The following is a 23,726-nucleotide window of genomic DNA, read 5'->3' on the forward strand; positions in this document are numbered from 1 at the left end:
TCAGAAGGGAGGACATGAATGGAGAAAGGTCTTGATGAGCTGTCAGACTTCAACTATAATGCTGCACCAACGAATCTGTGTTCAGAAGAGTATTTAAAACCAATTATTGCCTTTACATTTCCAGCTTATAAAATCACAAGACTAAATTAGGCTTCCATATTATTTTATTTCCCTCTTAAAATATAGCATTGAAGTCCTGCACACATATAAATATCCCTACAGTTTCTTACACACTTTCTATCCATTATTACTTAAAGTGCCCAACTGTGAACATTAAAAGTAAAAACATTACTGTTAAGAGTGGCTATACTTGTAGGAGGACTGGTATTCTGACAATGCAGGCCACTGATTTTACAAAAATCACCTGCAAAAGAATACACCTGAAACAACACGCATCAATATTAACCCTGAAGTCATTTTCTTTTCCCATTCAGCTGATCTAAAAGCAATTAATGTACAGGGTTTATTTTTGAAACATGTCTTTTACATAGTGTAAGAATAAAGGATAAATGCATCACTTTCTTTCTAGTTCCCTCCTTTCCCCACAAAGTGTTTACTGTGTCCCAAGCTGCTATGTTGATTAAAACCAGTTGAAAAGAGCTCTGGAAATGCATGCAACTTAAAATTCACTTAAACACACTTTAAGTTATAAAGTCTGAGAGATTTTAATTTCAGCACGTGGCTACGGTTCAGTTGGGTTATTGGGTGTGTTTGTCGTGGTGGCAAGATTGGTAAACACTTCTTCCTTAGTTTCAGGCTGATGTCTTTCCATTTTGGTTTCCTCTTTAGCATTTTTATTACTGGGATCTCCCTTGCTCTTGACTACCACAGGTTCAATCTCCATGATTTCCTGTGGTGGCTTAGGCTCTGGCAAATTTGGCTCAAGTCCATCAACTTGAACTGGTTCTGGGACATCTTCTGCTTTTTGTTCAAGTTTTTCCAAAATGGTCTGGACCTTCCTTACACCATCTCTCCTGGCCTGGCGCACATCCGCACGACCCTCAGGGTCCACTGAGTCTAGGGCTAGCAACTCTTTGGTCAAATACTCTTCAATCATCAAGTACTTTTTGTCAGTTTTCTTGCCTTCAAAGGAGTTGACTGCCTGCTCAAGCATTTGTACTTTCTCCAGAATTGCTTCCACTTTCAAAACACCCGGATGCTTTTGAGGTTCTCCCGTTTCCATCGTCTTTGGCGGTGCCACTTCTTCGGGAGGAGGCTTTTCCTGTGGGGGAGCAGCCTTAGCTGGGGAAGGAGCCTTTTTATCAGCTTTCTCTGCCATGGCTGGAGGCTTCTGGGGTGGTAGTTTAGGATCTGGTTCTTGGTGGGTGACCTGAATTGGGATATATGTGGAGGGTGCCTCTGTTTCGGGCGGTGGGGCTGCCTTGTTGTCAGGCTTGATTTCAGGAGGAGGTGCTGGTCTTGGTGGCTCCTGAGCTGGGACTTGTTGCTGAGAAACCTGGTGAGCAAGGCAAGTTTTGTGTTGAGACACAACACTCCTTATTTCCTTCTAAAGAAAGAGTACTCTAACATCTAATTTTCTGTTCTCCTAGCAGTGCAATTTCACACACACGAGATGATTAATCTTTCCTGAGCGTCACTGAATTTTACTGTTTTCAACTGAAAAATAGCACTGTGCTGAACAGCCATTATTATTTTCACCAATCAACTCTCACAAGCATTAGATTTCAACCCACCAAATCCTGCCCATGCTCAGCAAAATCAGCCCCATGAGCAGTTCTAAAAGATAGGACCTTTGAGCAAAGCCTTCACCTAACTGAAGTCACTGAGATTCCTTGCAGCTGACTGCAGCACAGTCAAAATTTCATCCCCTGTATCACTAATTAAGGGCTCATCTTTCTGGAAAAGCCAACTATTTTGCTGAGTTTTAATCACATTTTCGGCTATTCTCATCCTATTCCTGTTTTCAGGACACTCCTTTTTTTGTTAGTGCTTATTTTTAATCTTTAACCTATTTACATGCAGAGGTTACTGTGTCAATCTTATTACACTGTAGCTATTAGAGACCGTCCTTGGGATTACTCCAGTTTTAAGCCATCAAATCAAATCTCTTGAAAATGAGATTCATTTTGAAATCTGAGCAGAAAACTGAAATTTGTGTTATCTGCATTTTCCTCCTCCTGACACCCCATTTACTTACATTGGGCACAGAAACAGTGATTTTGAAAGATACTAAATCCAGCTCTCACGGATTTAAATGGCTGGAGTAAAATATCTGTATTTTACTTAAACCAAGTAAGTAAATGGCCTGCACTGAAAATCTGTTACTGCTTTACCTGTTAAACACAGAATTTGATTAGTGAGTGCAAACTCTCACCCACAAAAATAAATCAGCACTGACCTAGAATATGCCATTAAATCTTGCTTGAGTCTTCCTTGATTTGTCCTAGCCTGGGTTTTCAAAAATATTAACCTAATTCTGCTACTGTCATTTTTAATGTGAAACATCTCCAGAGAGGAAATCAAGGCTTGTTTCTGTACATACCCCCTTCCACACACTCACAGTTGTCTAATTCCCAGCTGCCTTTTAATTGGAGTTTTAGTAAGAACTTTAACATGGAAAAAATGTTCAATGAGCAGCAGGTTCTATGATCAAGAGCATGCTTCAAGTCACAAGAATAAGAAGCCCTAGATTTTGCTTATCCTCTTTCTTCATAGCAAAAATTACTTTGTGCATCTGATGCTATCCCCTAAATGGTTCTGAGACATCAGTGAAGTGTATTTACATAGATGTCACAAATCCCACAGACCTGTTTTTTTTTCTCATAAACATAATGCAACATCAGTGACCTCAGTGTAATTACACCAAATTATACTCTGACAAGAGAAGATTAAATCATGTGTTAAATCATATTTCAGTGATCCACCACAGTCCTGACAGATGGAAAGGCAACTTGCTGCTTATCTCAGGATCTCCCAGTCTGTTTAAGTCTAGCAGTGGAGATTGCTTTATGTGCTTTTATGTATGTGTTAGTACAAGCTCATTTTTCAGCTCTAGCCACGCTCGGGTCCCTGGCAGGTGATTCACTTCCCCATTTTACATACCTGGGGTCTGTCTACTACTGTCTGCACTCTGATGGGAGCTGGGGGCTGCATCTGGGTGCTCACTCTGGCCGGGGAACTCTCCCGACTGGAGGAGCCTCTCTGAGCCACTCTGAACGGAGACTGCGCTCGTGCCGCCTTGGGCTCCCTCTCCTCTGGCTGGATTTTGTGGAACACCGGCTGGTGGGCTTGGAACTCGCTCTGCTGGGCAGGGTAGTGGGTCTTTTGTGCCTGGTGGTAGGCTTGTGCTGGCTGGCGTGGCATATTTTCATGGATCACAGGGATTGGAATATAACCGCGAGGAAGCGGATGGCTCCCTGCATTGGGTCTGCCAGAGGTCTGAGGGGAAACTGTTGGAGAGTCAGATGCTCCAGGAGGTTGAGGCTGCCATGAAAACAAAACTCCATTATTAAATTTTAACCATTTCGTGCTCACATTACTTTTTATTTCTACAAAAAAAAAAAAAAAGGAGGCAGTCATCATAGAAACTGAGCCCGTGTTTCCAGCATGCAAGGACTCCATTTCCCTGTTTTTTTGGCCAAGAGCCTCTCTAGACAAACCACAGAAGTTGTGAGAGCATCATTATTACAAGTAGGAACCTGAGCTACAGCATTCCCAGCCCTGAAATGAGCAGGGAGTGGATGCTCTGTCAGAATGTTTGCTGCTTTTGCATGGCTGTTCCTGTCTAAACCTGTTAAATTTGAGGTAAACTTAAGCTAAGCAAACAAATTACATGCTGGAAACAAACCCAAACCCCTAAGAGCACATAATACTTACTTCTGATCTGGCCACAATAACAGATTTATGTTTTGTTAGGTTTTTTAGAGCATGTCATTAATTTGGTAATGCAGATATGGCTAATTCCCCTTTGCCCCCTCTCCTGTGAAAGGATGGAACTGGGAGAGCAGAAGGCAGGCAAAGCAGGAGAGAAGGGGAACAAGACCCCTCTTTTGCTGCTGATAAACTGCTCAAGGAACAGAAACCTTGAATAAATAAACGCTGGTTTGCATTAGAGCAGCTATCAGTGGCACTACTGGTGGCACTGCTGACATGCAGTGTAGGGTCACCAACACAGGCTCTGGTCACTTGGCACTCACACTGACTGCCTGAGCAGGTGACAGCAAGCTCTGAGGTCCCCCCTGGTTATCTCTAAGCAGCACAGAAGACACATAACTAAAGCCACTCTGCAGACAAGGCAAAGCTGTACAGAGCTGGGAGAAGGAAAAGCTGAGCCTCTTGTCCAGGTAGTGCATGGACAGGCATGGTTAGTCAACAGAGATGAGAAACCTGCCAACAGGATTTTAATTACATTCTTCAAACTCCAAATGGGTTTCAGAGAAGATGCCACCACTGTTGAATTACAGACCTGATATGTTTTCAGCTTGGTGAAGGCTGAATTTCCTGCTCATCTTACTTTGAATAAAAATGAGGCTTATATTTCCATATATTACAAGAATACCAATTTGCTAAATCTCTACAGAGAGCAGGTCAAAAATCCTACCTTCTGAAACACAAAACAAGCAGGGTGACTTTTTTTCCTACGAAGTTCATAGTCTGAAAATATTTTCACATGTCACTGAAGGACAAAAATACTTTACATTTCACTTTTAAATCCATATATATGTAAATACATTTTATACAGCTGAAATATTAAATTAGGAAGCAAAGAACTTCTGAAGTGGCCTGGGTTGTTAGCTGACTGGACACTTGTCTCTCCCACTTTGTTCCCCCAGTTTGACTCATGGTGCAGAACAAGAGGCTAGTATGCATCCTCCACTTGTGGGGGAACCTGTACAAACCCTAAAACAACCCTCCCCTGCCACAGGGCCTGCTCAGCTCTGCATTTATCTCTGCAGAATCATTCCAGAACAGAAGTGGCTGATGCTAGAAAAAACCCATACATATTTATGATGCCATGACTGTGCACTTTCAATACTCCGGGAAATGTTGGGAAAACGCAATCCTGTGGCGAGCTGGGCTTTCTGAGGGCTAAGCTCCCCGTGTGACATTCAGGCCATAAATGCTGCAAAGACCACTGCAAGCAGAGCCCAGCCCCGCTGACGCTCACCTCGGGTCCATGCGTGGCCGGCGCCGGGGCCGCCGCAGCTGCCGGTGTCTGTCCACATTGTTTATCGGCCGCCGCGGCCTCCGCCGGCCCCCTCGCCGGGGACTCGGGGCCACCATAGGCCCCCCTGAGGGGGGGCTGAGCCTGCCCCGGGGTGGGCACGGCCTCTGTCTTGTACCTCTGCAGCCCTGGCTGCGGGGCGGAGAAGCAGGGGTGCTGCTGCCGGCCGTCGATGCCCTCGTGGATGACGGGAATGGGGATATAGCCCGCCCGGAGCTTGGGGTATCCCACGTGTCCTTCTCGGGCCGCTGGCTGCTTGGGGCTGTCACGGGATGGGCCATTTGCTGAGGACTGGCCTTCCTGGAAGTGAAAAACAGCACAGAGCACTTGTTGGTAGCTCAATAAACATGGTAAGAGAAAGCTGCTGTAAAGGTCTGTCCCCAAAAGCAGCATTAGCTGTGTGTGAGGAGCTCAGACCCTCTCAGGCCTGTGCAGGGCAGCCAACAGCAGGTGCCAACACTGCAGGCAAGGGGAGCAAGCTAAAAAATCTGCTAATGTGTGGGGCTTTCACCCCCACTTCTCATAAGCACTCACTTGTGCTTTGAAATACCTGCCTAATTCCAGCTGGATTTCTTATTTATCATGCATCACTAGCACTTAGCCACCAGCCCACCCACCCTCTTCAGAGGGAGCTCATCCAACTCAAACAAGTGCCCATGGGACCAGAAGCATTTCCTCAGCACTGCTCAGAGCACATCTGTGCTACATCTGAAAAGACACTTGCAAGGAAGACTAATCCCAACAGAAGCACAAGTTTTGTTGGTATCATTCTTCCCCCTGGCTATTTGAAGAGATACTAACACTGCACGCTAAAAATGTATTCACTTCTTGCTAAGGAGGCTCTGGTTCAGTAAATATTGAGGGAGAGGGAAGGGGAAGACAGGATAGCTTAACAAAGAGGAAAACATTGAAAAGCAAGATTTAAAAATCCCTGTGTTGTCTGAGTACACTCACTGGGCAATGTCAAAGCTCTGGCAAGGGTGGAAGTGGTTTGCACTAAGAGCCCTCACAAGTCCTCTAGTAAGTTCTTCCTGCATCGGTCATTCTATTTTGAGACTCTGCGAGGGCCAAGTTCCAGATGTATCTCTAAGTCAGATCATATAACAAGCACCTCTGTCATTCAGAGGGTAATGTCATTATTCAGTAAGAGGAGAATTTAATAAGGGGACATATGGTGCAAGTGTTGGAAACCCTATTTTTAAAGGGGTGTTTAAGCTGCAAAAATATTTCATGTTGCTCCTGTACACATTAACATACTAATTCATTAGGAATTTACTGTTTTACCAACCAGATTATCAGAGTCCTTCCTATATGATAGTATCACCTTAAAAAGTGATATCTGAGAATACCACTTAGCAGTGAAACTGCAGAGAATAGAGGCTGTTATTTACGTAAGCTAATGAAGACAAAAAACATAGAAACGAACAAATTCAAAGTCTAAGCCCCACTGTTCCATTTCCTTTTACTCATTAAAAGGAAAAAACCCCCCACAGAGGAAGAATTCTGGAAGAGGCATAGAGGAGAGCCAAGCCTAGAAAGTTCGCAGAGAGTAGCAATCTGAAGTCTTGGCTTTCCCAGCTGCAGAACAAGGATGACCTCATGCCAACGTCTGCACCGGGATCCACAAGTGAGTCATTTTAAATTCACCCTACCAGGAAACCACATTCCTCTGCTCCACGCAGACTGTCCGGGGGCTTTCAGAACCCCACACACCAACAAGCACTCGCTCTTTCACCTCCCACCAGCATAACCCCGGCCCCACATCTCTCCCGGGATCCGGAGGGACACGCCGTTACGTCAGCAAACTGCATTTGCCGGAAAATAAATCTGAGGTGTGCTCAGCTGACAACAATGCGAGGCTGTGCCGGAGCCAAGCGTGCACCAGAGCCGGGCTGGGAGGGGACCCGATGATTCCCTGGCGGGAAGCAGCACCTTGGTGCTGCGCTGACTCCGGGCATTCTGCGAGCGCCAGCTGCTCGGCACAGTGTCCCCGCCGCAGTAACCTGAGCGGCCACCCCACCTACAGCCACGGCTCCCACCGCTATAAAAAGGAGATTCTCTCACTTCCAGCAGCTCTGCGGGAACGGTCGGTGCTGGGATGGGTTTAGGAGCTGGGTGGGCCAGCAGCACCTACAGATGCCCTGGCATGAGAAAGTCGTCAGCCAAACCTGCTCTGCTCCACCTGGGTGTACAGAACTGCCCTAAGGGAGTAGTTGTTTTGGGGTCTGCGTTGTCTTTAACAGCTCCATTTGGGGATAAGACCTCCAGTTTTCTGGAGTAATCCACAATGATAAATCATTCAATAGGGACAGTGTCCCACTCCCCCCACCCTCCATGAACCCACCCCCAAAGAGTCCAGTCACAGGCTTCCCCTCCCTTGTCTTCATGTTCAGAGCCATGAGGCTGCCCTTGTTTTGAACCTTCTTAGCAATCTGAGAAATCTGCCACTGCAACTTAAGCCCTGGTAAGAAATACGAAAGAAGCAGCCCAAACACAAAGCAAAAATCAGGTTGGACTGCTTTTCCAAGTGATCCAGTTTATAAATGAAGTAAAACTGCTATCAATACCTTGGGGTTTTTTGTTTTGTTGCCTTTGTTTTTTAAATAGAAACACTGGCCCCTCATCAAGTGCCACAGCATGAACTATACTCCCATGATTTCTCACATATTCTTACAGCTTCAGACAACCTGTGCTGCTCCTGTGCAAAGTTAGTATTTCAAGCTGGCCCTTTGTTGCTGGCTTTTTTCCCCTGTAGTCAGGTCTAACCACAGAGGCCTCAACTGCACAGTCATACTGGAGCAGCCCTCAGTAAAAGAGCAAATGCAGTGTCCTTGTTTTTCCCCACCATCAGTGGCTCCGAGGCACAGATCAGGTTTAGGAAAGGTGCTCTCATCACAACTGCACTTCCTGATCTACATTGTTCCCTTCAACACTTAATTAATCCTTAACTCTCCACGCAGTTGCTTACATTAGCCAGTTTGTTTCGACACATCTTTAACATTCTTTCTTTCCTGTTTCTTTTCTTCCCACTGCCCTACAATCACAAACATGGACAATCCAGGTGTTCTGAAACTCCCATCGCTGGGGAAAGACACCACAGCCAAAGACTATGGCAGCCCTGGGTTCAGGGAGATGCTGCCAGTGGTTTGGGTCTGTATTTAGTGAGAATCCGACACAACAGTGAGTGCGTGCAGATCCCAGTGTCCCTGTCTCCAGACTTCTGGCCAAAGCAGTTCTGTTTTGTGCATGGGAGCCTGTTTCCAGCCCGGACAAACAGGTTCTGGAAGACTTCAGGAGAAGCTCAGGTGTGCCTGGGGACACTTTGGCAAGGGGGAGGAATGGAATCAAGCTCTGGAAAGCTCTCATTGTAACACTATGGAAAAGAAATTCATGGATTCCCTCCTAATGCTTTAATTCCACAGCACAGCCAGCACAACAAAAAGTAACCATTTTTTGGTTTTGCCTTCTATCGCATACAGTTCTTGCTTGTTACATTAACAAACCTGCTACCTGGAAAAAGCCCAGAGTTCACATTTAACACAAATTTGCACAGAGAAATGACTAACAAATGAATGACAAGTCTTAGTCCATCATCCTTCCTGGTTTAAGTATAAAAAAAACCCAGGAACCCAACTTGGGTTTCTGCATTAAAACAAATTGTAGCAAACTTCTCCTGCCCTCATCTAAGGAAACAAGAAGTTCCTTAAAATTGACAGTACATACACGCAACAGAGTATCAACTAATTTTCAGTAAGTAGAAGGACTGGCTCTCAGCAACCCCCAGCTGTGATCACACACCTAATTTATCTTTAAGAGATAGAATCTTTCAAAAGGAGGAAGCACAAAAATGCAAAACTCCCTTGAGCAGCTCAGAAATTTTCACAACAGCTCCAGCCTACATTTCAGGTAGCCTGAAATACCCACAGGAACACAAATCCAATCCAGCACTTCAGGAGGTGCTGAGGTAAGTCATGACATCCAGGCAAATGAGAGTTTTGGGCCAGCCGCAGGAGGGACAGTGGAGCTGTGCCTGGAGATCTGCTCAGGAGCAGTGACAGCACTCGCACCTCTCGGGACAAGGACGAGCGTTTGTTGTGAAGCCATCACCAGGATAAATAAAGGTGCAGCCAGCACGAGTTGTGCAACTGGAAAAAAACACTTCATACCCCCAAAATCCTACTGCTGGCTTCCCATGGGAAGGGCACTGTCAGGACTGGCACTAAAATCCTCCAACTTGCTCACGTTTTAAGTGAGTTCTGAGGCCACGAGCCAGCGGAATGAAAAAAGCAACAGCAAGAGAAAAAGCACAACCTTGCACCAGGATTCTCAGTACAGCTGTACTATCTGGAGGGGATAATGGATAACTCCTAGTGCACCCCAAGTATGCTCAAGTGTTATTCCAGACTCAAACACAGAAACCTGCAAATTCAGTCACTGCTGATGCTGGCAAATTGCCACTGGAGTTTTCCAGACAGCTCTACCCTTCAAATTAAATTTGTCACAATACACTGTATTCATGTTAAATGACTTGAATAGTTGTATCAAATTCAGAATCTCCCTTTTGAGACTCCTTACATAATACATTTGTCATTCCTCAAATACTAAAATGTTCTGAAGAAAAGTCTAAGAGCCTCCTTTTCTGCCATTGCAGTCTTGCATTTTTCTTAACCTGTACTGATGTTATTTGCACTGCAGTCAATCCAGTTCTCTAAAGCACGTTACTCCCACATGTAGCACCCCTGTAGCTCTTGAAGAGCAGTGCAAGTATTTAAATTGTACCCATTTTGTAAATATTATCTAGCAACAGGAAAATAAAATTTACCCACACTGCCAAGAGATTAAACAACTTCTCTGTATGCAAACAGATGGTCCACTGCCTTCAGTGTCATCCCAAACTTGTAAGCTGCTGCTACAGACTACCATGCAAACAATTATTCTTGTTGCTCAAATGATTGAGAAAATACCAGTACCTGACAAAAATCTTACTTGAGAACACAACTTCCGTAATTTTAAGCCCAGATCCTATATATTTAGGAAGGGAATAGCATGATTCTGTTCTTTCACAATCAAATAAAGCGACATAACTCAAATGAGTGGCATATAATAAAGTTTTCTTCGCACACTTGCTCAAACCTGTATTTTATCAGAAATTGCCATGAATAATGAAAAAAGCCAGTAGTACCCAATATTCAAATCTAAGAATGAAGTAACCACTCTATTTATTAGAAAAAACCCTTTTTTGTCATAGAAAGGCAGACCTTTAACCATTAGAACTAGATTTCACAACCACTTGGACTTTACTTTCAGCCAGACCTTTTTTCCTTCTCTGTTGCATTAACTACAAAAGTGCTACACTACCTTTGCTACCAACAGAAACCACCATATCCCAAGTATTTCTAAGAAGCTCCTCACCAGTGCTGTGTGTTTGAACATATTAATAGGACAACATCAGCATGAGCTGGGTTTTACTAGCACTTCCCAGAGAACTACACAAGTTGGAAGGTACCCAGTGATTTGCTCTCAGTGCTGACTCCAAACTTCTTACAGCCCTGCCTCAGCTGCTGCAGACATTTGCATTCTCACCCTTTTACTCACAATTTATGCTTAAATATATAGACTGAGTGCATAGGCATTTGAGCAAGATATCATTAGCTAATGACTGAAGGAAACCATGAATAAGCTCAGTTGCATGAGCTGTCTCAGTAGAGCTTCGTGTCAGTCGCATCATGTAACCCAATTACAGGCCAAGCTGCTTTTGATGTTCTACTTGCTGAATGCTGAGTTTTATTTCCCAGCATACACAGGTGTAGCCAAACAGGCCTTTTGTTCTCTCTTGTAATTACCAAGTTGTATTATACAAGCATTACATTAACATTTGCTCTAACCGATGCCATTAGAAATAAATAAACACTATTAAAAACTGAAGGAGAAAACTAATCCTAAGCTTTTCACAACAGAGAGCCTTACTGGAGCAGATGTATTTGTTATCTTGCAGATCCATCTTGTTCCAGGAACAAAACCTGTCCTCTTTTAATCACTAGGAAGATTCTTTCTTCAGCTAAAATGCCTTGGCAGACATGACAACACCTGCCCTGTGTGCCCATGAGCGGAAGTTGGCACTGAAAGCACCCAATGGGCCAAACTGAACACGTTTGAGAAAGAAACAATGACTTCTCCCTCTGAGGAGCAGAGTGCTCTTGGGAGAGCTGGGATCACCACCCACCCTGCCAGCTTTAGTGGCTGGAGTTAGAGAAAAGCCCTTTAGAGAGCTAACAGAAATATCCTTGTCAAGGGCGATAGGAATGACACTTTATTCAGTTATTTCTGTTCACTGCCTCATTACCTAAGAAGCAGGTGGTCAACTTGTTGCTTTCCTATTAGTTATGGCCCAGGAATCTGAAATACATCAGAAAGCACAAGCCTCAAGAATTAGCAAAACAAGCCCTCATAAACAAAGGAGACTAAGCAGATAATGGTTGAAGAGTGGGCTGTGAATTTCACAGTTTATAGTTAGGCTCCACATTTTCATCTAAAATTTCATTTTGTACACAGCAGTTTTCTGACTTCATCTCCTCAAAGAGCAATTTTCCAACACTATAAAAGCACTTGCTACATTGCACCCCATTTATTAATTATAAGGATTTGCCATCAGCCATAAAAAAACCCCACACTTTCGTGCTACCTGGCCTACTGGGTGATGTCAGACAAGTCTCTTTCCCACCCCATGCCTGATTTTCCTGTCTGTAAAAGAAGGAAAAATAAAAATAATCAAACCAACAGCTTCTGCAACATGTTTAAGACACAGCATTTTTCTTTTTGCCTGTAATTAAGTAATGTGATCTGTGTGAACGAGCCACTTCTTCTAATTTACATTTACCTTTACCTTGGCATGGAGGGAGACCACAGCTTACCTAGAGAGTGATACTGTCTGTACAGCCCAAAGCATATTGGATTGTTACCTGCCTTATCATGGCTCCAGTGGGAACAATTCTATTTTTGCCACATAGTCATGGAAAAGTTCTGCCTGTGCACACAAGTGTTAAAATTACAGCTCCTAGGTAAGAATGCTGCCACTTGGCACAAGTATTCTTCCTTTGTCCTTTAGACACGGGCCACACAGTGCCAGGAGTTACACAGAACCCTGCAACACCTTTTCTCTGCTTTTCCTCCTGCATTATCTCCAGTATCATTTCTTCGTGTTCCTGTCTCTTATTTCTGATTAGATCCACCCCTTGTTTTCAGGTTAATTGATATGTCTCTAAGTTAATTCCCTGCTCACCATGTTCTGTCGGGGGGGGCTTTAAATAACTACACAAAGCAGCTGCAGGGAATCTGGACAAAGCCAGAACACAACCCTCCAAAAATCCCCTACAGATAATTTTACCACTCCTATCTATTATGCCTTTTCTGTGCAGTACCTTTTTAAGCCAGTAACTAATTTATTAGCCTTACAGAATGCACATCACGTTAGGAATGTAAAAACACTGCAGGTGAAAGAGACCTTAATTGTTACTACGTTGACCTCAGATTCCCTTCCCCTGAGGGGAAGCACTGCAAGAGGTGCAGCGTCAGAGGGGCTGCTCTGACCTCTCAATGCAACTTCTAATTTGGTCTACCAAGGATTTTTCAGTCAACTGGACCATGAGAAGTCAGTGCTCAAAAATAAGTCCACTGCTAAAGAGATGCGAATTGAGTGACTTCAGACTTATTTGGGGAAGCAGAGAAGAAAGAGATGCAACAGTCATGATGGGAGAGGATGAAAACTTAGGTGTAGTTAGCTGTTCCCCAATGAAGCATCAGGAGGGTGAGATGGCTGCTTCTTCCTTTGTTCAGGCCTGTGCACTCATTGCTGCAGCCAATACTTATCATAGATCACATTTATGACTGCTCCCTGACTCCTGCCTGGCTGCTGCAGCTTTTATCTCAAACCCAAGGCACCAGTGAGCTATTGATCACTTCAATATCTGTTAGTGAAGCTCAGCACAGTCAATTCCTTTGGTTTATTTTTAGCTGCATTATTTCCCAGGGGGTTTACTGCATGTGGCAACAACACATAGAAGGGGCATCGATAAATACCTATACAAGCCTTCTTTTTTTTCTTCTTTAAATGCAATCTATTTTTATCAACACTTTGCGGAACACCAAGTTAACAATTTAATCCCGTAAGACAATTCTGCAGGAAGTATGCAGAACTGTGATGCCCTAAGTTAGCACAGAAAATAATTACAATAAGTAAGCATAGGAAATGAGTAATTCTATCAAAATAATAATAAAAAGAAGTGGCACTGCTAGTAAACACATTTTTTACTAAAAGTATGTATGTACATCTTCACTGTATTGATTGTACCTTACTCTTTAAACGTCTTACTGTTAACTAATCAGATCCTTCAAAGAAAATCATTAGTCTACCAAAAAGCTTCATTAATAAATATTTTTCTGTCATTTTCAAAGTCATCCCTAATTTCTCACCGGAACAACAAGAGATTTTTTCCTCTTTCTCATGAAGCACTCCCTAATCCATCCTTATGCTGCAGTGATTTCTCACATGTAACAGAAACAAACATGCAGAGGAAGAACACCCATCCTTCATGTGGGTAAAAAAAAAAAAGTCAGACTGAATGAGGAAATAACAGAGCCATCTGAATTCACAAATGCATCTAAAACACAGAGTTAAATGCAAACTCAGGGTCTGGTTTTGTTGCTTTAAAATGGCTTTGTCATGGGTTAAAGTTTCAGAAGAGCCACTTCAACTTTTACCTGATTATGTATCTGGCACAGATTACTGCAGTCAGCATGGCTACACTGATGTTAAGCCCAGGGTAAGTGAGAAGAGCAAGATCAAGCACTTGGGAACAACAGGACTTTATTATGACACTGTCTCAGCTCTATTATTACTGAGCTAGAAAAGCTCGGTTAGCCCTAGATCTGTGCTCCAGTCATTGTCCACTTACAGTGTAATGCCTCAGTTCATTGCCTAATCTCTTCAGAAAGGGAACAAACATTCACAGAGAATATTGGTGGATATAGTGCAAGACCACCTTAAAGGTAGTAAAAAGATCACTAATTTCACTGTCAGATTTCAGTGAAAGCAACACAATGATAGAGTCAGCACAAGTTTGATCTTCGTATAATCATCCTTGAAAAGAAGCATGAAGTCTGACACATGCAGTCAGCTTTTTTGATTCTCAGATCACTTCTAAAAGCCCCAAGTTCTCATTTGAGCTGGGCTGAGAATGAAGGAAATCAGAAAACTCTCCTCATCAAGTCTTTTTCTGCTTTCATCTGTGGTCATGTCCTTCCAACCTGTTCAGGTATTAACAGAAGTCTGGTGTCTTCAAAAATCCTTGCTGGATTTGAAATTCAATGTCAGTGAGTAATTTGCCTTCCTTGGCATTACCTAGCCAAGAAGATATTATTTAGGAAAAGACATATTTTTCCTTGGCCCTGATTCTAAGACTTTTTTTGCTAACTAGTACCTGTCCTTGTGAAATACACTGGTACTCAACAAACTAATGATTTCAGCAGCTGTCCATGAATTCCAGCAGCCACACTTAACTCAAGGCTCTGACAAATGGCTCTGTGAGAGCAGTTACACACCACTTCTATCCTCATAAACTGGAGGATTTTTTTAGATTGGAACTCCCAAAAAATCAACAGTCCATCTCTGGGGGCATTTCTCTGTCTCTCAGTGAACAAACCCAAAGCACACATTCCTGCTTACAGCCAGGAGTAACAGATTTTCCTGTTTGGAAGAGAACGCATCCCACAAGAGCTGTTCAAAAGCAGGTGCACCTTTTTGTACCTGTGACAGCCCTTGCGAATTGGCAGAAGAGGCAGAGGCACTTCTCATTACCACAGATTTCACACGAGATAGGGGTGAAAATTTGTTTTGTTTCAGGCACCCACTCAAGCAGAGGGCTTATCCATCAGAGAACTTCCAACTCTCTTCACACAATTATTGAAAGCAGCTTGAGTCTGACTGTTCTGTTAAATAGGCTAAATCTCAACTGGTATTCCTGGAACAAAAGCCTTTGAGTAAACAGCACACTTTTATTCTCAAGTACATTCGATGGTTATAAAAATCACACTATTTCTTATTTTTACTACCATAACTGCCAGCGTTAGCAGGTGCCTCAAAAAAGGAGATAAAACACTTTTTCCTATGCTAGTCTCAATATTCCTATTATCAAATTACATTTTTCTAAGACCCCTGTGTATTATTACTAGAAATTATTTATAGATCAAATGAACTAGCACTTAAAGTGCTGCAAAGGGGGTTAATTTGTGATAGAGAAGTACGTCCCTTCCTTTTCAAGGCCAGCTGCTCTCACAGCGAGCTTTCAGTCACGGTCTGCACTCGCAAATCGGGCAATTACTATTTTAAGAAATAGTAAGTTCTTAAAATAATTAACACTTCTTGAGCACTTCGCTCCTCACGTTGTACGTAAGGCAAGGGGAGGAAAACTTCCAACGGGTCTGGCGCAGCCGCATCCTGCATCCAACAGCAATCCCCTTCCCCGCAGCCCCGTCCCTCGGCTCCGCCGGGGCTCCCGCAGCAGCCGCCGCTCCCCGGCGCGGCCCCTCCCCGGCGGCCACCGGCCCCGGGCTCCGGTCCAGCCCCGCGGAGCTCCGTGCCCGAGCCCCTTGCCGGGAGGGACGCCCCAGGAGCGCGGGGGAGCCGGGCAGCCCGGCGTGCCCGGCGTTACGCGATGCTCCGCGCGGAGAAGCGCACCGAGACCCCGGGGAATGGCTTTCCCACCAAGCAATTCCTACTTCGCTCAAGTTTCCAGCACTTTCTGCCCTCAGCCGCCGCGCTGTTGGGTCAAAGGGATGAATTCCCCCAAGGAGCGGGCTATATTCCCCAAAACCCGGAGAACCTGACACGAAAGGGTCATTCCTCGGGGCCCCGGCAAAACCCCGGCCGCTCTCCCCTCCGCGCCTCTCCTTCCATGGACATATTTGGACTGAGATGCGGCTTTTCCCTGAGCGTGCGGCACAAAACCAGAGCGGCAGCTGCCGGGAGAGTCTGGGACCAGGGAAAAAGAAAAAGGGGAAAGAATAAAAAAGTCAGAGTCCGTGCTGGATCTCTCCTTTTATAAAGGCATTCACCGTTTGGGCAATTCACAGCTGAAAAATACATCAGGTTCGCCTCTCCCCTGGCAGGCCGGGCGGACTTAACCAACTTTAAATAAACATTACAGGGCCGAGGTATCAAATGATTTAATGCACAAAAAAGGGACTGCAGTGCGTCAGAGACAAAAGGCAGCTCCTGCCCTCACTGCATCGCCACGCGCGGGGGGAGCGCGGCCCCCCGACCCCCTCGCCCCGCCGGGACACTCTGCCCGGGCAGCCCCGCCCGCCCTACCTGCGGCGCTGCCCGCAGGCGCGGGTCGCTCCAGGTCGTGGTGCGGCTGTTGTGATCCACGAAGAAGGGCCAGCCGGTCTGCGGGTCGATCTTGATCTCCCAGCCGGGGGGCAGCGGCTCGGCGCTGCCCTCCATCTGCGGCGGCGGCGGGGTCTGCGCGGCGGCGCTCATGGCGGGCCGGGCGCGCCGAGCCGGGGCAGTGCTGGGGGGGGGCCGCGCCGGCCGCTTTATCCGCCGGGGGCCGGGGGGCGGGGGCGCGGGGCTGGAACTGTCTGGAAACGGCGGCGGCGGGGGAGGGACGAGGGGCGGGACGCGGAGGAGGAGGACGAGGAGGAGGGCGGAGAACGGCGGAGGAGCCGCCGGCTGGAAACTTCTGGCTGTGTCCGGCGCGGCTGGGCAGACCCCCGGGGTGCCGGGCACGGCTCGCTAGGAGCGCCTCGGGAGCCGCAGGCGTCCCCGGGACGGCGCGGCCGGCTCTCTGTGCAGGGAGAGCAGGGCTGCTTGCCACGGGCCCCGCGGGGGAATGTACTAGCCGGAGCTGCCCTCCCGCTCCGGCCGGTCCCTGCTGCACCCCCGAGCCCGGCCTCGGGGAGCCCGCAGCCCTCCGGCACGGTCACAAGGCAACTCCGACTTACTGCCCGGTGTAGTGAGAGAAAGCTCAGAGCTCCTCCCCAAAACTCCCTGCCCCGTGACTGATAATTCGAGGTTATAGTTGATAAGCAACAAAAATAATGCTTCTCAAGTAAGGGTGTGGGGCAGGCGTTGTTCTTCAGATTCAACTGGCTTGAACTTTCTCAGCACCTTGCAACTGCGTGTCTCAGTCCTCAGTTTCACTTAGAAATACACCTGAAGGCTAAGAGTGTGTCTGTGAGGTTTAAAGCAGTGGCTTTCTCATGGGTTCTCTATCAGCATGTCATGCACTCAGTGGGTTTGGTTTGAGGTAACTGTGCTTCACAATTACACCACTTGTAGTCATCTGACAGTCACAGGAGCAGCCACAGATGCCTGTTGATAGTTACTCTAAGTAGAAGACTGGATGCACGGTGTCCCTCAAATGCAGAAGTTACCTTCTGCAAAGCTGTATGCTTTGAGGAATTCAAAGTATGAATCCCTCGGAAATAGGTGCTCGTTACTGACGTATCTCTTATTTCAAAAAGACCTCTGCCTCTTCAAACCCCTGAGCACAGCCAAGATCTCCTCCTGCTCGCGGCAGGATCAAAGATCTCCTGATACTGCTTGACACTGATAGTCATTCATCTTTTGACAGGGGGTTTTGTTTATCACACTGACAAACCAAATAATCGCTGACACTCGCTCCTTCATTCCTGCAGCTCTTCCATCCTGCATGTCCCTTGCTCTCAGAACCACACTGCTCCATCACAGACCCATTTTCCTGTCCTCACTTGTAGTATGCCTTTGACTCCTAAGTATTATAAATAATAATTTTTCCCAGAGCATTTACTTGAAGATGTCTGTATTGTCATCACCTTTTCTGACTCACCTATTTTCTAAGCAACAAATCCCATAACTTGCTCATCTCACATCAGTCCTGGACTGTGGTGCCTCTCCCTGAACATGTTTCCTACCTCTGCTGCCTCTCATGCTCTCTCAGGGGCATAAAACCTCTGCTCAGCCTCACCAATGTCAGCAGTAGCTTCAAAAGGCATAATATCAGCAATTTATTCTGCTTCCAATCTGCAGAGGAATTTCACTCTCAGTTTTGCAACAGAAAGGCACACTTAGACCATATGTTCCCTGTAGCATATGCCAGAGTCTCTTCCAAATCAACAAAAGCAGCTGATTCAGACACAGGGGACACAGATGTTAAAAAGGTCCTGCAGGAAAATTGCTCTTGTAAATTGAGGAAGTGATACAAATGGGGTTTTTAGCTGAGAGAATGTAAACAGAGGCATGAAGAATGGGGGGTCTTTTATTTTGCCGCAGTAGGCAGCCAAGCATATACTCAGCAGAGCTAATGAATAAGGTCAGCAAGTAGGTGAAAAATTAATGAAAGGAAATATCAAAGGATATCTAACTTCAGTTAGACATTTTTGTGAGGGCATACCCTGCTAAGAAACAGAGGGGACTGCATTTCAGAGAAATTATCATGGGCGAGTGATTCAGGATTCACTTGAGCTGCTGCAGGGTCAACAAGCATCCAGCTGGAGAGAGAACAGTCTGGGCTGACGAGGAAAAGCCTTTTAGTGGTTGAATTTAGTTGGCAAGACATCATGTTTTTTCTGTTAATTAAATGGTCTTTCTTGACAGGTAGGATTTAGCCTGGTTTCCTGTGCAGGTGAAAGAACTGCCAGTGAGGCAGGTTACACAGGATATCTGTACAGGGATTCACTGTTTGTTCTCTGGTGCTGGGGTGTCGCTGGGCCATAGCTGTGACCCTGAGGCAATGTGGCTTCTAGTTCATATTGTCATTAGCCATCCTTCACATCAGAATGATTTATGAAAATGTTCGTGTAGGGAATACTGCCAAGCAAAAATCTTGGCTTCAGGAAAATCTGTTATTAAGATAAGTGAGTCTCTGTAGTGTCTGGCTAATATAAGATGAGGCTCCAGGCTCAAGGTCTATATGTTCTATTTCAGAAGGGAAAACACTCAAGAAGCATTTGCTACTTTTTGTGTTCTTCATGTAAGTGCAAACACAGCACTCCTGACTTGTCCAGGTTCCTATCTGCACAGAGCTTCACACACCCAGGAGTACCAAACTAAACACTTGCTCCGGGGTGTTCCGCTACAACTAGAAATGGTGTAATTGGAGTTACCAGAGTTGATACGCTCTACAGGGCTTTCCATGTTTCCTTGTCTGGAACATGGGCTGCAGAGAGCTCCCTCCCAGCTGCTCGGCAGCTCTAGCTCAGGTTGTACAGTGCAGCACTGTTGTAATGGAATTGTTATTCACTGCATTAATCAAGCAGGTATCTCTGGTGGGTGAGGAAACAACACGTCTTGCAGTAAGATCTAAATTGGCTTTCTACCTCCTGAGTACCTGCAGCACTTTCACAGGTCACCTGAAAGAAAAGGCTCTGTTAACCAGGACTGGGAGTTCAAGTGTTTGTTCTGGATCAGTTATTGCAGAGAGCTGGCATTGATGAACCTGGGTAAGTGACGTGTCTGGCACGTGTCGTGTGCTGTGTTCCGAAGAAGGCTCCAGTCCAAGTTCTCTGCTGGATGCACTTAAGATTGAATCATATGAACACTCTGTTAATAAATGCAACAGACTTTCTCAATCTTCAGATTCAAGAGACATGATGAATTTGGCCAGCATGATTTACACCACTTGATGTTTCACCCAGAGTATCACTGAATAGCCCAGGTCTTCAGTGAGGGTATTTTGAATATCCTGCTCCAGGTGTATGAACCATTTCAGCTAAAAGCACAAAGGTCTCACCTAGCAATTGCTATAGCCAGAGCTGTACAGATGTTTGGCTTCATGGTTTGTTCAGAATCATGGAGTTGTTTGTTGGGCCCCTGATACAATTGGGCCCTGCCTTTAAGAAAGTTAAAGATGCAAAGTGATTGATAATCTTGTACTAATCTGCCACTTATGCTACAGACCACTTCAGACTCGGTTTCCAGTGTTTGGTACATGCTTTAGAGTGACTGATGGTGAAGTACAGAGCAGAAGTAGGTGGATGAAGCCATCCACAAACGGTCTGATCTCACTCTGACTGCTGCATGGTGCAGACATTGTTTGGCTCTTAGAGCTTGATCATGCCATCTGCTTATTGGAGTCACAGTAGCAGGCAAGTCATTTGATAGATAAATATATTTCCTATGAACTTTAACAGAAAATTCAAAATATTAATAAGAAAATAGAGTGCTAAGTGTACTGTTTAAATGGAAAAAAGCTTGTTAATGTACATGTTGCAATCACACTGCAGCTACACTAAAGCTGGACATTTGCAAAGCACATACTCAGATTTCAAAATTTCAGATTTTTTGAACCTGGAAAATATTGCAGGAGCTAATTCCAGCACAATTTTTACATTCTTTTCCCTTTTTATTTCCTCCTGGAATGCAACTTGTCATAAATCAGGGAGCAAATCTGGCTGTGAACATGGCAAAACCAGCTTTAATTTCTGTGACCTGTATGCAGCAAAAGCAAAATTCAATTCCAAATGTAGGCAGCAAAAGACAACTTGAATGTTTAGAGCTACTCACTCTCTTAATATGTCATGAGTGGCATATGTAAGGTAAATTAACATTTCCAGAATAGGCATTATTGGCTGCTCATTCCCTGTTGTTCCAGTGTCAGTCAGGCAGAAGCCCGTGGAGGCAGCGCTTTGGTTTAAGAGGTGTCTGGGTCTACCCAGGGAGCAGAACTTTGTCTTCCTTAGAAATCAGGAGGATGAGCGAGAGTCAATCTGAGCCGGCTGCTTCAATTGCCACAGTGGCCAGCACCCATTAGAATTGAGAGGCTCCCACCTAGTGGATATTCTGCCCTGCTGTACTCCGGGCTGCCATGACTCAAATGTGCTTTGGAACATCTGGGTTATTTTTCCAAAGTTTACTGGCAAATCTCGGTCCAAAACAGAATCATTTCCAGAGCTGAGGATGCCCAATAGCAGACACAGTCCAGAGTCTGGAAAAAACAACTGAAAAGGGAGCTTTAAAACCCTCTTTCATGAGCAAATCGATCCTTTTATGAGCAGAATGTGGCACATGTGGAGGCAGAAGTATTTCTGTGGGTACTGCAGCTGATTTAATTATATTGCTGCTCTGTCCCCAATCCTCCCTTCCAAATATTTTTATTCCCTTGAATCGAAGAAGCAGATGCGGAGCTGATAGCATCTCTGGCTCTCTCCCTGGCACAGTGGAGTCTCAAAGGAGGCAACAGACTGAAAGGAAAGAGAAACAAATACACGTCCTTTAGTCTCTGCTCCTTCTGGCTCTCCTTGGAGCAGTGTCTGCCTGGGAATTCAGCTTTGGAAGTGCTAGCATTTCCTAGCCATACAAAGAGCTCTTTGGGCCCGTGCCAGGAATGCAACCCCTCCACTTCTTAGGAGTGTAGTTGGCTGCTCAAGGCTGGCTCGCTGATAAGAGCAGTTGAGAAGGGTTGGAAGGAGCATTAGTGCCTCCCCTCCTTTCTCCTGGAGCTGTTTCCTGCTGAGATCTCACCCCAGGCCTCCTCCAAAGATATCCCACAGCTGCAGTGCCATTTTTACTGTTTGCCTACCTAGGAAATCCATCATCAGGGGCTGGAGGGCTGTACCAGCAGGATGGGCAGATGTATGGGGAGGGTTTCTGGACAGTGTTACTCATCACTGCATCAACTATCTGATCCACGTAGGCATTTACACATCCACTCAATGCTGCAAACAAGTCAGAAAAACTAAAACCTGAAAACTAAAATTCCTGAGTGGCACAGAAGCCACACGTTCCTTTAATGGAGAGTATCACTGTATCTCTGCTGAAATTTGAACCAGCCAAGAAGTCAGCACAAACCTTCACTTGCACAATAACCTGGAGTTATAAACAAAAGCACGCTTGCAGGTATCCTCATGCAAAAGTGAGCTTTGCCACGGTGAATTTTAATACACAGTCTTCAGCAGTAAAGAAATCGAAGTGGAAAATCTTAGTCTGCATACTCCTGATAAAAGCAAAACAACAGCCAGAGGAGGCATTTATAAAAGACTAGTTATTATAATAATTTTCCTCTAATTTCCTTGCTAACAGAGTTGAGTAAAAATCCCATCTCTAGCAGTGGCAAATCCCCTGACTGATGTTCAGGGGATGCTTTATGTTGGATTGGATGGCTCAGTGATTCCTGCAGCAGGGCCACAGAGGGAACAACCTGCAGGTCAAACTGAACTGTCACTAACTTCCTTCTTAAATTACAGCTGAGAACTGTAATCTGCAGCTCCTGATCACATTTTATCTTCTTCTGCCATCCCTGCCCGAGGGTCACCTGATAGGGCAGAGGGGTAGGAAACCAGGGACTCGACTTCTGCTCCAGTGGCTGAGTCACAACTGCGTCTCCAGAGATTCAGAGGAAGACAAACCTGGATAATGCATAAAACCTGGAGTTCAGAGCAGCTGTAGGGAAATACTTTCCAAATTTAATCAATTTTCTGAAACAGAAGATTAAGAGATGCTTATCTGCATTTACAGAACTGCAATTTTGGTCTGTAGTAGCTAAAAGGATTTTTTTCAATCTTTGGCTCAATTTACCCAGAACAAAGCTGTTTTCCTTTCCCACTGTTTATATTTCTAAATAGTCCAGGGCTCTGGAAAACTAGATCTTTGTTTCTAAGTGCATATTGCAGATATTCTCATCTCTTTCTAAAGTCTCATATTTTGTTTTATTTTCTCTTTTGGCTGAACACCATCTATTCTGTGGTTTAAATATCAACTCTATTAGGAAAAAAAAAAAATACAGATGGTGCAAAACACAAAAACAGCGGATTTTTTTTCCAGAGGGTTGTAGTGGCATGGAAAGATCCTTGCTAAGCTTTGGGACAGCACAGCCCTCCTTGTGTTCTCTGGTGCTGGGAATGTGGCCTGGCAGTTAAATGGAGCAGATCACTTCCACTCTTCAGCACATCCTGAGTTGCCAAAATAGTCTGCCTTGGCAAGGTGAGACAGCCAGAGCAGTTTGAGAAGCAGCAGAGTGCTGCCCTGGTTTCTTCTTCCATCCCAATTGTCAGTGATCCTCACCAAGAAGGAAAAATCTTTACTTTATTTGTCTTTGTGTAGAAAAATTAAAATATCATCCCAGAATAATCCCATGCTTAGGGCAGGCACTGGGTTGTGGCTCAAGTCTCGTGGCTCTTACCCAGATCAGAGACTTTAACCTTTATTTTTTGCAGCCCAGTTCAGTTCTACGCCACAAGATCACTGCATGTGGGTCTTTTGTCTTTTGTCTGAGAATTTTACTGGCTCCATATCTGTGTTTCCTGAAGTCCATCCTGCATTAGGTGCAAATTTTTGCTTTGAGAATTCTGTTTTAAGCCTTCACCCTCCACTGCTTTAATCAACAGAAGCAGAACCGAGTTCTGAGACTGAAGTTCTCTGTCTTTCACCATGGTTTTTTAGCTCCACATCTTCTCTGGGAGCAATGCCAAGTCTGAACATCCAGGAAGAACTTGCAAGAGAGGGAACTGAGCAGTCTGCAGGAACATCAAGCAGGCAGCAAGACTCAGCGGAGCAATAAACAGATTA

At 45.1% G+C, this 23,726-nt stretch overlaps 1 protein-coding gene across 1 annotated transcript; it reads right to left on the minus strand.

Moving 5' to 3' along the window:
* Window positions 1–146: 146 nt before the first annotated feature.
* BAG3 (BAG cochaperone 3) lies at window positions 147–16,748 on the minus strand. The gene is made up of 4 exons (XM_048311631.1): window positions 16,551–16,748; window positions 5,129–5,485; window positions 3,064–3,444; window positions 147–1,456 (listed from the first exon to the last, which is right to left on the minus strand). Exons 1-4 carry the CDS (start codon window positions 16,719–16,721, stop codon window positions 683–685), a joined length of 1,683 nt encoding a protein of 560 aa, XP_048167588.1. The 5' UTR covers window positions 16,722–16,748; the 3' UTR covers window positions 147–682.
* Window positions 16,749–23,726: the final 6,978 nt, after the last annotated feature.

Source organism: Corvus hawaiiensis, chromosome 8 (assembly GCF_020740725.1).
Source record: "Corvus hawaiiensis isolate bCorHaw1 chromosome 8, bCorHaw1.pri.cur, whole genome shotgun sequence".
Taxonomy (NCBI): domain Eukaryota; kingdom Metazoa; phylum Chordata; class Aves; order Passeriformes; family Corvidae; genus Corvus; species Corvus hawaiiensis.

What these genes read in the sequence shown, in the direction of transcription:
- BAG3 (XM_048311631.1), bottom strand. Translation starts at nt 16,721, where the DNA reads ATGAGCGCCGCCGCGCAGACCCCGCCGCCGCCGCAGATGGAGGGCAGC. An exon ending in GCCTGCGGGCAGCGCCGCAG is followed by an intron (nt 5,486 to 16,550) that starts GTAGGGCGGGCG and finishes TTTCACTTCCAG; the next exon opens with GAAGGCCAGTCCTCAGCAAA. An exon ending in CGGCCACGCATGGACCCGAG is followed by an intron (nt 3,445 to 5,128) that starts GTGAGCGTCAGC and finishes TTTTCATGGCAG; the next exon opens with CCTCAACCTCCTGGAGCATC.